Source organism: Sceloporus occidentalis, unplaced genomic scaffold (genome assembly GCF_023333645.1).
Source record: "Sceloporus occidentalis isolate IW3139 unplaced genomic scaffold, rSceOcc1.0.p SCAF_81, whole genome shotgun sequence".
NCBI classification, from domain to species: Eukaryota; Metazoa; Chordata; class Lepidosauria; order Squamata; family Phrynosomatidae; genus Sceloporus; species Sceloporus occidentalis.
Window position 1 is genome coordinate 4,403,746 of NW_028317061.1, and position 16,664 is coordinate 4,420,409.

Here is a 16,664-nt window from a genome sequence, read left to right on the forward strand (position 1 = left end):
TTTTGTTCTTTTATTGCTGAACAATCTGCTATCAGACATCTTATTTACAGTAGTTTGTAAGTGAGCTAAAGTTCTTTAGAAATAAATATGAAGTCCGCAGCAGGTTTGCTACTAGATAAGTCAAGAGTTGGCATGAAGTTCACATTGAGACGTCTTAACACTGATACAGTACTAATACCAATGTTTGGTATTATACCCCTCCTGTTTCTCTAAGATACATTAATCTGCTCCAAGCAGTTCCACCAACTTACTCGTATACATATAAAATGCCAAAAAACAAACAGAATCCAATGGAAATACAGTATTTAGTACCACTTTTCTGCATAGGCATAAAATATCATCAAATACATAAAGTATGCAACATAAACAAATGAAGATGTATTAGTTGGTTTAGGTAGAATGTAAAAAATCTGATCAGGGTTTTAATAACACTGAATATATCTTTTCACCAAATGAGATTTAAATGACCAATATCGGGGATGAGCCTAGGTTTAGTGGTGCCTGGATGTTGCATTTGCTGCCTCCCTGTAAAGAAAACATACATACTAACGCTTCGACTCTTACACACTACCTCTATCCTCTCCCTCGCTGCACTAACCCTAGGCCCACTTCTGACACGCTCATATAAACACATACATTATGATACTAAATAACACACACACTCATGCTAGCACTACACATACACTCGAAAATACTAACATCATACGCTTATACGTACATACTAACACACATTCTACTGCCATACAGTAACACACTCTCCCTCACTCTAACACCATGTACATACACACACCTTCTCTCATTCACCTGGTGTGTCAGATGGCCAGTTCAGGTGTTAGTGTGGGTGTGTGTGCTAGTGTGATTGGGTGTGTGTTAGTATGAGTGTGTGTTAATGAAAGTGTCTATGTAACTGTCTACTCTATTCTAATACTACTGGATCTCTCTGCTGCTTTCGATACTGTTGATCACCACCTTCTTCTAGACTCACTTGCTTCTATAGGCATTCGAGATACAGCTCTCTCCTAGATATCCTCATATCTGTCTAACCGTTCCTTCTCTGTCATCTTCTCTGGCAAGACATCATCGCCTCTTCCACTTTCGGTTGGTGTCCCCCAAGGCTCAGTCCTTGGCCCTCTGCTGTTCTCTCTTTATACTTCCTCTCTTGGCAAACTAATCAACTCATTGGCCTCCAGTATCATCTATATGCAGATGATACCCAAATCTACCAGTCTTCTCCTGATCTCTCTCCATCTCTCATGTATTACCAATTGCTTGTCTGCTATTTCTTCTTGGATGTCACAACACTACCTGAAACTTAATCTTTCTAAAACTGAACTCATTATCTTCCCTCCCTCCATCTCCACTCCACTACCTGAATTCTCTATCACCATTAACAACACGACTATTTCTCCTACTAACCAGGCCCGATGCTTTCGGGTCATCCTTGGCTCAAACCTCTCCTTCATCCCTCACATTCAGTCCCTCGCCAGATCCTGCCGCTTGCACCTAAAAAACATCTCTCGTATCCGACCCATTCCTCACCCAAGAATCCACAAAAACTCTGGTTCATTCACTTATAATTTCCCGTCTTGACTACTGCAACACTCTTCTGGTTGGCACTCCACTGTCTCGACTCTCTCCTCTGCAGTCTATCCTAAATGCCGGTGCTAGGCTCATCTTCCTTGCACGTCGCTCCACTTCTGCTTCCCCCCTCTGTGAAACCTTCCACTGGCACCCAATTACCTTTAGAATTAAATTTAAGATCCTGGTACTGACATATAAGGCCATCCATAATACTGCTCCTCCGTACATTTCTGACCTCCTTATCAAATACTCTCCTACTCGACCCCTACGTTCTTCCCATGGGGTAAGGCTCTCCTCCTCACTCATCACCTCTTCCTTTTCCCGTCTACAAGATTTCACTCGAGCTGCCCCCATATCTCTGGAATCTACTCCCAAGGAACTTTCAGCTTTCACCCTCCCTCCTGACATTCAAGAAACATCTAAAAACCCACTTCTTCAGAGAAGCCGCACCATCTTAGCTGCTAGAACTTCCTTGTCATTGATACAACCACCACACTACCTCTCACCCTTTCTCTGTGCCTTATGTTTGTCACCCCCCATTTCTCTCCACCTAATGTATCGGTTTGTCTTAGTCTGTCAATTCTTTTCTTGTCATATCCCTTGAATTTATGTATTGTATTAAGCGCTGCGTAAACTGTTGGCGCTATATAAATAAAAGATAATAATAATAATAATAATAGTATGTGTGAATGTCATCATCTGGGTTTGTGTTAATGTGAATATCTGTGTGTTAGAGCGTGTCTCACCTGTCTTTCCTCCCAATTGTATCTATTCTGTCTTTCTCTCTTTCCTTTTTACTCACCCCATCCCTCTCCTTTTTCTCTTCTCGTTTCTCCTTTCCTCTACCTCTTTTCTTTCTTGTCTCTTTTCCATCTCACTCCTCATTTCTCTCATGCCCTTCTTTTCTCTTGTACCCTCTCTTTCATCACCTCTCTTTTTTCTTTTTATTTCTTCTTTTTCTATTGTTCCCTTCGATTCTCATTAATCTTTCCCTGTCTTTTCTCTTTCTAATGAACAAATCGTGAAACCACTTTTGCTCTTAATTATAAAGCCACACTCCTGGGAGCAACCCTGTCTGTGAAATGGCTTTCATAAAAGGTTGGGACCCTAACTACATGTTAAATAGCTTTACAACATTACAAAAAAAAAAAAAAAGAAAAGTGAAAAGCAAAAATCATGTTAAACTTTAAGCAGTACAGAGTGCTGACACCGTGTCATTCTGTTTCAGCTGATCAAGCATCCGATGCTTCCCTGTGGACTTTCAAACTGTGCTTTTTCTAAACACTGTAGTGACAGATGTACTGCAACATTAATGTATTTTGTGTACTGAGCAATGATTCTGTCACGTTACAAAACAAGAATGATGCTAAAGGCTGGAACTAAGAAATTAGGAAGTATAGTAGATACAATCTTAAAAGTCTAATATAAGATGGGTGACATTTTACAAGTTTTACAAGTTATCTATAAATTTTACAAGTTATCTATGTTTTTTAACAATTATTCACAACAGTCTACATTAATACACAGCCCGAACTATGCATTTGTGGCCCAACTGGCAGGGTGCCGACCAGGTCCTTCAAACAGGGCCCTCGAAAAACCATGTTTTCAGAGCAGTTATCACTGACAGGGTTTATCCTGTTGTATATGGCACACAAACCTTTTAGATTTAGAAGTAGAGTCCCACAATTTATCTCTCTTCTGATATACTGTAAACTTGCCCTTGATCCGTTTTATGCTTTAATGAGTTCAAAACTGTTTATATATAAAGCCCTTGTTTAATATTGTCATTTTTGTAATGCTGGTTTTTAAGGTTATTTGCTTCAAGCTTCATGGTACTGCAATGTGGCGATGTTAAGACAAATTACTTGTATGTTATTTTCCAAATTCAAAACTAATAAATATTACACGAGGCTTTCTTATTGAGCACAGTTTTAATCTTCTTTGATAATAAATGCTAACTCTCTGAGGATATTTTATTCTTGAGAATAGATTTGTTGTTTCGGGCAATATCTGGACTTGTAAAGTATTTTTAAGTTCTCCTAGGAACTTTTATGGAAACCAGATGAATCCAAAGCTTTTGTATAAAAAATACCACAAAAATATCATTAGTGATCCAAACTGTAGATATGGTGCCCCTAAATAAGTTCTAATAGATGTATAAGTTATATCACATCTACCATTGAAATACATGATTGATTAAGCTCAGGAAAGCCACATAAGAAATACATAAGAAACAGATAAGAAAAAATAAATAAAGCAAATGATAGAATGATATAAAAACAAATAAAATAGAATAATATAATAAAATAGTGTATACATATCCATGTGTATACGTACAAACACATATTAGTGTTACTTTTACATAAGACATGCAGAATGTATATTATACCTGCCTTTAGCTACATTAAATGATAAAGAATCACTGAAGTAATATGTACCATCCTCTGCAATGATTTTCTTACCTTCGGTTTTTGGCATTTTTCTTTTTCTGAAACATTTGATGGTTTTCTTTTCAGCATGATAAAAACTAGATTGTAACAAACACCTCGCTTCACGGTTACCCAAAAACTGAATGATGAGAAGTTACATTCTCAGCGTTTCCTCATTTCAGGGCAGGATGTGACACAAGCCACTCACACAGTTTTACCAAAAATGTTAAGCAATACTCAACTTTTCTGCCTCTACATTTAAGAAAAATTCCATGCCTGATGGAAATAATTTGACTTTATTTATCGCACTTGGTTTTCTTTTTATTTTACATCTGAATTCCGTATTTTTAAATAAATTCACAACATTTACTGTACTCTAGTATCCTGTTTTAGATTAAGAAACAATCATGGTCACTTTTTTTTCAATTTACTTCTTTGTTTTTAAGAAAGTGAAGCTCTCTCTACCACTTCCACTGTGCCTAAACACTGTTTGAATTATCAATATAGTTACAGAGGTAACTCAACTAAGTTAACTTGATAGAACATCATAGCTTTACCTAGCGGCCATGGCGCCTTGGTCTCCCCCACACCGAAGTCACTTCTGCGCCTAGAAGCAGAAGGGTGCATGGGTAGCTGCCCCTCCACTACCATGACAGTTAGTCATCTTCAAAATGATCATTTCTCTCAAGTCAACATGACCAGCAACTTATCTATTTACAAAAGAGTTGAGTCTTAAGTCCATAAGTCGAGTTGCTGTTGGCTGCCAAATTAACTGCTCAAAGAAAATCATCTTTTAAGCCATGGATCTCTCCCAAAGTGGTCACAGGATCCTTTCTTATATGGCTTCCATGGCATCATGGTGAGAGGGAGGGTAGATTCTGTGACACCAGGAAGGAATGTACTGGGGGCTTTGATGACACTTCCTGGACTCTACAAATTGTTTACAACCACAGATATTTTATTGCAGCAATTTAAAACATGTGATGCAAGTTCTTATATTCAGCAGAGCAGAAAATAACAGAGGTTATTTAGATATTACTTAATTACGTTAAAAGGAAGCATAAGCAGTATGTCGTATGAACGTGTGAGAATTAAATATCCGAGATAATAGTGGGAGAGTTTCCTTTCAACATGGAAAAAGTGATTCTGGAACATGGCCATGGCTTTACATTAATTATATGTTACAGTAGGCAGTAAGCAGCCCCCTTTATGACATCAGTCTGTCAATTCTAATTTTGTTTAATAAACGTGGTACTCGTTTATCGGCCTCAGAAGGCTGAAGGGCGGAGTTAACGCTGCCAGGATTGTAACCGGTGACCCTGACGTACCAGCGGAGCTGTCTCACCAGCTTGTCATACCCTGTTTAAGTGCTGCATAAATTGTTGCTGATATTTTAAATAAAATAATAATACCTAATACATTTTAAGACCAGATGCATGAAGCCATTCCAACATTTTTCTTCCAACTTTATAACAATGTCTCAAACATGCCTGCTGAGCTAGTTCACTTTGTGCATTCTGGGGCAGATTAACAATGGGGCAGTTGCCCCAGGACCCCTTTTGGCAATTACCCCATTCCTAATCTTGCTGCGTACTTGCTGCAGTGTAATTTTTGTATGTGCGTGGGGCCCCCTCCTGCTGCGGCGGTATTAGCAGAGACACAGACAGTCTCCATTATGGGCATCGGCAGGGGCGGGCTGGGCCGCCCTGATTCTACATTAAACGGCCTCGCAGCCGCCCATTCAAGTGGCCGATTCGGCCACGCCAGGGCCGTCTTTAATACCCGCAGCATCCGAGATGCCATTGCAGCCGATGTGGCTGTGAGTCCAGTGCTGCCCAGTGTCCTGTTCCGTGTGACTCCGCCCCCTTGAGCGGCACGTCACATCGTCAATGTGATGGGCCGCTCAAGGGGGCGGAGTCACACGGAACAGTTCCTCCTGACAGGTAGAAGAGCACGTTGGAGGACATCAGCAGTGAAGGATGGCAGCAAAAACGTAAGTATTAAAAAAATAGGGGGGTGCATTGGGACAACAATTAAATACAAAATGGGGGTGGCTAGGGGGTATAAGTACACAACAGGGTGGTTGGGGCACCACATAAATCAATACACAAAGGTGGGGGGTGGGTGGCTGGGTTCAATATATATATATATATATATATATAAGGGTGTTGGGGCATAATGTACAAAGGGGGCTTGCTGGGGGCACAAATCCACATAAGGGAAATATACAAGGGTGTGGGGGAAATACATTAAAACCAAATGGGGGGCTGGCTGGGGCATCAATACACAAGGGGAAAAAACAAATAAACAGCAAACCAGTGTGGAAAGCATTTTGGATGTGGGTGTCAGTGTGGCAGAGCCTGTCCTGGTGTGTGTGTGTTTGGGTGTAGGTGTGGCAGAGCCTGTCCTGGTGTCTGTCTGTTTGGCTGTCTGTGTGGCAGAGCCTGCCCTGGTGTGTGTGTGTGTGTGTTTGGGTGTTGGTGTGGCAGAGCCTGTCCTGGTGTGTTTGTGTGGGTGTTGATGTGGCAGAGCCTGTCCTGGTGTCTGTGTGTTTGGCTGTCTGTGTGGCAGGGCCTGTCCTGGTGTGTGTGTGTGTTTGGGTGTCAGTGGGGCAGAGCCTGTCCTGGTGTGTGTGTGTCTGGGTGTCGGTGTGGCATAGCCTGTCCTGGTGTGTGTGTGTTTGGGTGTCGATGTAGCAGAGCCTGTCCTGGTGTGTGTCTGGTTGTCAGTGTGGCAGAGCCTGTCCTAGTATCTGTGTGGCAGAGCCTGTCCTGGTGTGTGTGTTTGGGTGTCGGTGTGGCAGAGCCTGTCCTGATGTGTGTTTGGGTGTCGGTGTTGCCTGTACTGGTGTCAAAATTGGCTCACGCTGGGCTGTTTGGGGACAAAGTTGGCTCACTCTGTAATTTGTTAATGTTATCTTGGTGCTTGTCGGGTTCTATGTGGGCAATGTGGACACCAGGGCTGGCTTTGGGGGTGTGCATCCTGTGATCTATGCCTGTAATTTAGGGGTTTTATCTATACCTTTAATGCTCAGTTGTCATGTAATTTCCAGTTGATCTGTACCTGCAAAGCTGGGTTTGTGTGTTATTCTGTTGATATGCTGTTGATCTGCTATGCTATGCTTCCATACATTATTTATGTATACCTGCAAATACAGGGTTTGTATTTCTTATTCAGTTGATCTATACATGCACGTGCTGTTTACATGTGTTGTTTATTTGATCTATACCTGAACTACAGGGAGTAAGTAAAAAAGAGGTGTGGCTTAGTGAATGAGGGACAAAGGGACTCTGGGGATGATTACAGGGGAGAGGACCTCGCAATGTCCCAGTAGGGTCAGGAGGAGGTAAGACTGTACTGACTCTCACAGTCTTCCCCTAATCAATGGTCAGTGTGGCAGGGGCCCAAGGAAATGCCTAGGGTCCAATTTTTCCATATTTTAAATTTTTTTTTGTTACAAAGATTAGCTGTTTTTTAATGTATTAAACATAAATTATTTTACTCCCAGTCCCATCACATTACATCAATATGCGTTAGAAAATCAGAAAAAGATGGGCATGGATTGTGTGCTGATTCGGTGGCGCAACGGGCCACTTGACTAGACTTGCCCCCACAGGCCTTAGGCTGCCAGCCCTCCCCTGGGCATCGGTGATGGCAGAGCCACCTTCTTGTTTCATATTCCCAATCATGTGACATGATCAGCCTGTAAGAAGCTCATCTTTTAGTCACATGCAGTCAGTAAGTGGAAGCTGTGTGGCTGTATGCTTGTAAGAATCATGGTTACTGTGAGCTGGGATCTGTGTTTATGGCAGTCAGTGTGTATGGAGGTGTGTGTGTGTTTATGTGGGGATATTTTTGTAAGTCAAATTGTTATGTTATGTACTACTTGTTCTATCTTGTTAACCCATTGTACAGCGCTGTGGAATATGTTGGTGCTATATCAAACAATAAATAATAATATAAGTGCAGCAACAGAAGCGGCTTCAATGACATACAGTATGAAAAGATCTATTTTTATACTGTCTTGCCGGATGGCTGCCTGGTTTCCTGCAGATATTTAGCTACCGGTCATACTTTTTTTTGTTTGGCATGATGTCCCCCCAACTTTGTCTGTGGCCACTCTATGTGCTCTTGAATATGATTCCTGGACGTGATGTTGTCTGGAGCTTTCCAGTCCCAGGCTAAATTGTGCTAAGTAGTAGAACTGTTGAAAGGCAATGGAGTAAATGAGCTACACTGAACAGTCGATGGCTTGCACAGTATATATACCGTATAACCATCATAAATGGGTGATATTTATTTTAAAGAATCCTGTGAACCACACACGACAAAGCTTTGACCTCAAAACATCTGAAAATGGTTTAACATTTAAAGAGTCAGACTTATATTATCTTCTTGCACAATAGATTACAGGAAGTAGATATCATCGTCCCTGCCATCAACACAAATTACTACTCTGGAATAGAATAGTACTGTGCTGTTTTTCAGGTATCAGAAATGTTCTTATAATGACTGGTCATATATGCTTTTAAAGTAGCGTTTACAATATATTATTATAAAGACATTTTGCACAATGCTATGCTTCCAACTTTTGTGGGAACAGTTTGAGGAAGACCCTTCCTATTCTAGCATGACTGTGCCCCAGCACACACAGCAAGCTCCATAAAGACATGATCGGATGAGTTTGGGGCAGAAGAGCTTGACTGGCCGCACAGAACCCTGACCTCAACCACATCGAACACCTTTGGGATGAACTCTAATGGAGATTGCGAGCCGGACCTTCTCATCCAACATCAGTGCCTGACCTCACAAATGCTCTACTGGATGAATGGGCAAAAACTCCCACAGAAACTCTCCAAAATTTAGTGGAAAGTCTTCCCAGAAGAGTGGAAGCTGTTATAGATGCAAAGGGGGGACCAACTATATAGTAATGTCTATGTATTTAGAATGCAATGTCATAAAAATCCCTGTTGGTCTAATGGTTAGGTGTCCCAATACATATAGTGTAAGTGTAGCTTGGAGTTTTTGTCAGCATATTCATTTTAGAGAAATATGGCTTAAAAATAAGAGACTATTTTACCTCAGGGAGCTAATATTTGAGCAAAAGGTGACAGAGTCGGCATCAACTATTTCCTGTCCTCAAAACCGGCCTCAACAAACCATATTGATAACAGTGCCTCAGCACCCTGCATTGAAGCTGTGGTGCAACACACCAACCCAACAACTAGACACACTTTAATTATGCGATCCGGCTCACAAAAGTTTTCCACTCCAGAAATGAAGAGGTTAACCACACAGACATTTAGTAACAATGTATCGGCTGCATTGCATTCAGTCTCTGCCCAGAGTAGGAAGCGCTGGGTGCGAGCCGTTACATTGTTACTGACAGGAAAGATGCAGCTAAGAGTCTCCTACTACCCACTGGGGACACAGCCTTCTCACTGCAAATACTATTTCTTTATAGAGCACGGTATCCAAACACAAACAAGCTTGACCAGGCTCGGACTGGCCAAATGGCAGCCCACGCTAATGTACTAACAATACGGGTCGCCTATTCATGCTGACGCTTGCATTGAAGATCCTCCGCTTTAACGTGTGGCTGCAGACAGGACACAGAATAAGATACCCCAGTCCTGCTTAAAAGCCCTAAACAAGTTTAGCTATTTGAAAAGTTAAAAGGTATGCGTCTAAGCAGTTCCTCTACCAAATGTAAACTCGGCACTTATCAAAAGGTCATACAAATTGCCTGTATGTTGCAACACACCGTTTAACACAGCATTTAAAATAAATAACTTGCAGCTACATTTCCATGCACACCACTGTATTCCTACTTCCCGACTGGCTAAGTGAGGGGAACTATCACTAACTATGATGATATGTATTAAAGATCACTTTTACCCTTCCTTGCTGACAAAGGGCTAAAAGTACAATTTCCCACTGCAGCCTTCCAAAGTTCTTCTTCACTTGGATAACATCGCTTTTTCTTGTTGAGTTGCTGTCACCTAAGGAGGGGACGTAGGCCCATATTATGTGTTCCCCTCCATAGGCACACCAACAGTGTCCCATAAAAATTACCAGCAAGTGAAGAAGAAGGAAGGGCTTGAGCAGGGCAATGGAACGTCTTTCAGACACAGAACTTCACCTAAAATAAATTATATGCTTGATTTTTTTTTTTAATATTGATCATATTTATGGTTTCTTATAGATCTCCTTTAAACTTTTGCAACATCATATAACTGCCACTGGAAACAGGAAAAATGGGACTATTTGGTAATTATCCAAAGTGCCCAAATTCTTCAAAGCTCTTATTGCAAATATCACAAAAACTGCCACATAGTACTTAGAAAACTATTAACGCAGCATGCAGGCACATTTTAATCTGCTTATGTTGTGCTAGCCTTTGAAGACTGAGCCACTTTAAATAGTCAATAATAAAAATAATTATAATAAAGCAAGTTCTACCACGTTCAACACAAGACTGCACCACTTACCATGACAGCTAAAAATAAAGGTTTTGGTAAAGAATCGTAAATTACGGTGCTGTAATATGTCCCACTTTTTCTAAGATCACAAGATGTTTGGTGGTTATGAGTGCATCAAAGGTTTAAAAGTGAAAATAATCCATATATACACACAGGAGAAAATGTTCAAATTAATTAAACATTTTATACCCCTCTATACATTAATCAATTGCATAAATAGCCATGAAAGGTTCACAAGTCATATTAAAAAGTCTTGTAAACGCCCTGCCCTATAGCAATGTCACTAATCACACCACCGAACAAGAGAGGCCCGCTTTGGCCATTTGAAATGTTTCATGGCGTGCAGAAGAAGAGAAGAGGAGGAGAACATTAGGAACAAGTGGTCATAATCTAAAACTAGAGGGTCAGAGGCTTAGATGTCAAGTAAGGACATATACTTCACCGAGAGGGTGACAGATACGTGAAACAGCCCCCCATCAGAAATTGTGGAGACTAATACAACAAAGAAATTGAAGCATGGCTGTGGATAGACATATGGTTATCCTGAATCTAAAACAAGACCGGGGACAGATTAGGGTTTTAGTCTTTACATCAGGATATATTGGCAGAATAGATGGGCTGAATGTTTCTTATCAGCTGTTTCTATAATACGTAGTGAATTCAGCAATCTGTTATTGCACATGTTTTAAAAAAACAACTTTAGTCATTATGTCTGCAGATTATTGGTCATAATTCCTGCTCCACTACTCTTAACATGCAACACTTACCCATGAGTATGGGAGATCCATATCTGTAAGAGAATAGGACAGCTGTGGATGATGATTGCAGCAGGTACATTTCTCCCACTCTTCAGTTTGCATCACTGAATAAATAAAGGGGTCAACATTTTCAGGAAAAGCTTTCCAGTCCCTAAACAGCTGTAGGTTCTTTTCTGGAATCAAAGCTGGGTTTCCTGAAATGTTCCACTTAACCGAAGGTCTCTCTGAGGTCGAGGCCACCTCTGTGTAGGTTTCAGCGTCTTGTTTTTTTCTGAGATTGTCTTTTCCAGATTTCTTTTCTTGAGATTTTGTTAACTTCATACACGTTGTTACAGTCTGTTCTTCCTCTTCTTCAACCTCTTGGGCAGGAGCTTTCAATGAAACAACATTAGAAAACGTCTACATGACATATTCTAGTTAGACTCACCGAACCCAGTTTTCTGAACTAAGACCCATTTACAATCCCCAATACATTATATAAAAAACCCTATTTTTTGACTGGCAGATGATCTAATCCTCAAAAGTACAACTTTTACTGATTTTTTTTTTTTTTTTTGAGGACAACTATTTCCGGCTTTCACTTTTTCCCAAACATTATCTGGTATTGAGAAGTATCACTGCTGTATAAATACAATCCCAATGGAATGGGATATAGCTTACTCACATGCTGATAATAGCGTTTGTTTGACATCATAATTCACAGCTTTTTTTGTTCTAACCAGCTTCTGCAATCTTTTTAACGTCCCCATTCCTTCTGATCTATTATCATCCATCTCCTACAAAAAAAAAGACAACAAGTAGATCATATATAACTATGTAATATTATGTCTATAATTAAGTTTGTTAATACACTCCGTTAATTCCTCAGTCTCCAAATTTGTAATGATGATAATCATAGTTTAAGACTGCTAAGTAGCTTTTGTGTTTACAAAACATTAAATTTGGGTTATCTACAAAGAATCGATAGAGCTGAGTTACTAAGTATAAAACCCTATTACCTACTGATTTGTTGTAGTGAGCCAAAAAGCTCTAAAAAAAAAAAAAAAAGAAGAAATCCAAAATATACGCATTATGTACTACAAAACATCCATGACAGCTTTAATAAAAAAATTTCAATCATTTTTGTGAGTAGCATATGAGTTTGTTTGTTTAAAATAAGTTTAGAATTGCTTTATGTAATGGGCTATCTGGTTTTCTGCTCACCACTTCAATTGATCCATTGGAACTTTGGTTATAAGACGGCATCCACTGTTCACACGATGGCATCTGGAAAAGTGATAGGCAGACATATGGATTCTACATTTACAAAACATGGCAAACTATCATGATAGATTCATTTATTTCAGCCAATGTGAAAAATGTGTTTATCTTTAACCTAGGATTTTGTACATACGGTGAAAAGACACTGCCTTGAATCTGTCACTCAGGATTATACCCATTATTTTAGACCAAAGCGGCATTATATAATAATTAATAATTCAAATTAAACAGTTTGCTAAAGGCATATATTAATTCTAATATGATTTTGTCATCAAAATACTTTTTATACAGCTTGTCTGTTTCTCAGACAACCACACTTTGCTTTTGGCCGGGCCTGTACTGGCCACCTGGCATAATGGGCAAAGGCCCCAATAGTCTGCTGGCCAGCACTGCCCCATACTCACGGCTGTATATGCCCTGTCTCAGACTGCATCACTACGAAGTGTATAGGCTCTCATATTCAACAGTTAGCTACATTTACTGGGGCTGCCTCGTTGTCCAGCCCTGCGTTTGGCCCAAAATGTCAAGAATCACAAAGAGCTGTAAAATGTTTTTTTTAAGGTAAAATACTTAGATATGCATTCACTGTTGATGAGGTTGTCAAATTTTGTTTAAAAAAAGTTTGGAAAAAAACAAATGCACAAGCGTAGTAGATTGTATTTTTAGCCAATAACCCGCAAAAGGTAATAAGAAGTTACGAACTGTTACATTTATTTTCAAAATGAAACCGATGTGAGGCATTTTGCGTCCTACCAATGTACCTTGAAGGGGAACACGTACTTTGTTTTAAGGAGCACCTTCATGCCCAGTGACATGTGACCAAAATCTATTTACTAATATGTATTTTTAGGTACACTGAACGTCCTCAGGTTTTTTTTCTGTAACTCACTCCTGAGAGAGCATTAACTGTACATAATATCTAAGTGACTGGGAACTCTCTAGTTTACCTAGCGCTTCACTGGTTTGGACTCTATTTTTCAATAGTTACATATGTCTATATTAGCATCAGATGTACCTTTCTGGTACCACGTATGAAAGCGCCCTCATCAAGAATGATTTAAACTAGGAACTTAAATGCAGTAACTATCATTTTATCAAATTATATCAACAATGAGCAAGTTCAGAGGAGACCCTTTACAGAGTTCTTTGGAGCGCCGCATGCTTCTAGAATCAGGGACCTTTCAAATTCTCACTCCTCTTTCCAGTGTTGATGCTAGCCTTATATATAGTGTCTTTACCCAATCCAGACCAAGTGATCAAACTAAAAGCTATTCTCACTATATTAATACCCCAAATACCCAGCCATTGCCCCCCCCACACTAATCCTATATGCATCCACTCCAATCAGCCCTATGGAACACTATATAGATACAGAGTTTGACAATTAAAACATACTTTACCTGACTGAGATTGTCTTCAGCTTTTCTTCGCGAAAGTAAATTAATTCTGTCTCCCACGAAACCATCATCTTCACTGAGGTCTGGAAAATACAGACTTTGAATGCCGAGTAGGAAAAGAAACCCTATTACATGCATTCGACCAGAAAATGTCCAATGTCCATTGACATTGGGTATTGCGTATTCTGCATCTTTCAGGTCATCTGTCTAGCTTTTCATGCCTTATAGATTATTTGGCCCAGGCTATTTTTCTGTAATGTAATGAGCCGGTTGATTGGGGATCTTTGGGTACAGTTAACCGGTTAGGCATTTTTGATCTTAACTAGACTTGAACTTTGACTGAGCTCCGCCTGTCCTGACCCTCAGCTTTTGTTTGACTGCAAAATTACTCTGCCTTGTATTTGAATTCAAAATTAGGTTTGCTTTTGGTTTCAAGTAAAGCCGCAGAAGTGCTAAGTGTCGTGGTACCTGGACACACAACCAAAAAGGCTGATCACTTTGGCCTATTAACTAATTTGTTTTGTGGCGTCTATAAAGCAGCGGTGGATCAGAAGTACCTTCCTTAGGTGTTGTGTACAGGGGTATAGGGGGACATCAAGAAGGGCTTCCATGAGATAAATCTACCAACAAAATATGTCAAATAAATACAAACACACAAGCTATAGTTAGCGTGACAGTAATATTTCCCCTCGTAAAAATAATTTCCCACCTTCAAGTAAACCTATCACCTGCGTCTTCCTTATTTCCATATCTGGCTTAGTCTCAAATAATTAAATGGATGAATGCATAGGAAGAGTCATGATGTCAACAACGTATCTTTGGGGATCAATACAAATAAATGAATACATTTAAATTTTACCTTCAATATGGCAATGCTTGCGAAAGTAGGAATCGTTTTCGCCCCCCCTGGGGCTCTGCCAGTAAGCTGCGGGCCAAGATTTTCTGTCTAACATTGGAAGCACAGAGAAGTGTTACATACAGCAGATGGTCAGTGTATGGAGAAAATGTGGTCCTCATTAGATGATTCTCCGTGGAGGTGTTAGCTATACAGAATGTACAAGGGTCTGCCAGAATCCCTTTAATTTAAGGATTGTATTACCTCGTGAAATGCTGGGAGATAGGACTGAGAGGTTTACAGCAATAAATTACTTTTACTGGAAACATTTTACAATCCTTTTTTGCTAATGCATGTTAGGGTTTAGTTTAAAACATTATATATTGAATTTCCTATGTGTATTGTTATTTACTTATTATTAGCCTGAAGATTGTCAGGGAAAAAATACAAAACAGTTATATATTTTACCTAATTTAATGCATATATTTATATATATACATACAAATGTGCAAAAGGTTTAGGCAGGCGTGAAAAAATGCTGTGAACTAACAATGCTTTCAAAAATAGACATGTATTATTATGTAGCAAACTGCAAAGTGAGTGAACAGAAGAAAAATCAAATCAATATTTAGTGCTTTCAAAACTGCAAGGTACACTTGCATACAGTTTTTTTTAGCAAACTCAGCAGGTAGGTTGGAGAACTAACCAGTTCCACCATGGATTTAGGAAGTCTTAGTTTCTTCTCTCTCTTCATGTACTCTAAGACAGACTCCATGATGTTGAGCTCTGTGGGGTCATACCATCACTCCCAAGTCTCCTTGTTCTTTTTTAGATAGTTCTTTATGACTTTGGCTGTATGCAAACACTCATTCTTGTACCCCTCTCCAGCTTTCGGGGCACAAACTGCCTTCCGCTATAGCCAAATATTTCAAGTCGCTTAGCCTCATTTCCATGTCAGAAGTATTGCTTTTTGGCCACAAGCTTTCCATGAAGAGCACTTTTGACCAAACTTCTCCGAACTATAGCTGGATGTACCAGGGTATCTTTGTGTTCTGCTTATGCTGAGCTGATGGCACTGCTAGACATCTTTTCATTGTGAAGAGAAGCAAGCATGGTGTCTTTTATCTGCTGCACTTGACCACTGCATCTAGGGTGCTCCTCATTGACCGTTTCTTTGTGCTGCTTCAGAAGACCTTGGACAGAGCACCTGGATCTTAGCACCTCTTTCATATAATTGTTTAATAATACACCTAACTACGTGCCCACAAAATCCCTGACTTTGTGTAAATTGTACCTAGAAGAATCAATGCTGTTTTGGAGGCAAATGTCATATCGGTCGCACCCAACATAGATTTGATTTTTCTTCTGTTCAATAACTTTGAATTTAGTTAAATGATAAAAAAAAAAAAATATTACCATGTCAATCCTTGAAAGCATTCTTACTTTACAGCATTTTTTTTTCATACTTTCCACATTTATTATGAAGTATTAAGTACGGAAATTTTTTTAATAAAAAAGAACTGTCAAAATGACATATACCAAATGCTTCATTTTCAGACACTGATTTCTGTATGAGTGACCTGGAATAAAAAGAAGAGAAAGATGTGTCTGTTGGTATTGTCCATTGGATCGTCTTTGTTGATCACATAGGCCTAGTCCAAGTGGCCTTACTTTGCCTTAGCATCTCTACCTTACAATGTAGCCCTACTTTTTAACATAAGGTATGTTACATTTATGTGAGGTATGTCCTTTATATGTAAAGCACTCATTATGAAAAAGCACTAGAGAATATGCTATCATGTTTAATAAAGAAAGTATGTTAATGAACAATGTTTGTGAATAAACACCATATGCAAACAGTACAATATATGATGTGATATACAGTATCACCATATTCCATCTCCATAATGCACAGGTTACTG

At 39.6% G+C, this 16,664-nt stretch overlaps 1 protein-coding gene across 1 annotated transcript in view; it reads right to left on the reverse strand.

Annotated features, from left to right (window-relative positions):
* LOC149285321 (uncharacterized) overlaps nucleotides 1-16,664 on the reverse strand; it is a 63,863-nt gene that overhangs the window by 11,962 nt on the left and 35,237 nt on the right. Inside the window, exons 3-4 of the mRNA XM_089495537.1 lie at nucleotides 11,915-12,026; nucleotides 11,260-11,621 (exon numbers count right to left, since the gene is read on the reverse strand). Coding sequence (XP_089351663.1) covers nucleotides 11,260-11,621; nucleotides 11,915-12,026 — 474 coding nt within the window. The remainder of the gene's footprint in view (nucleotides 1-11,259; nucleotides 11,622-11,914; nucleotides 12,027-16,664) is intronic.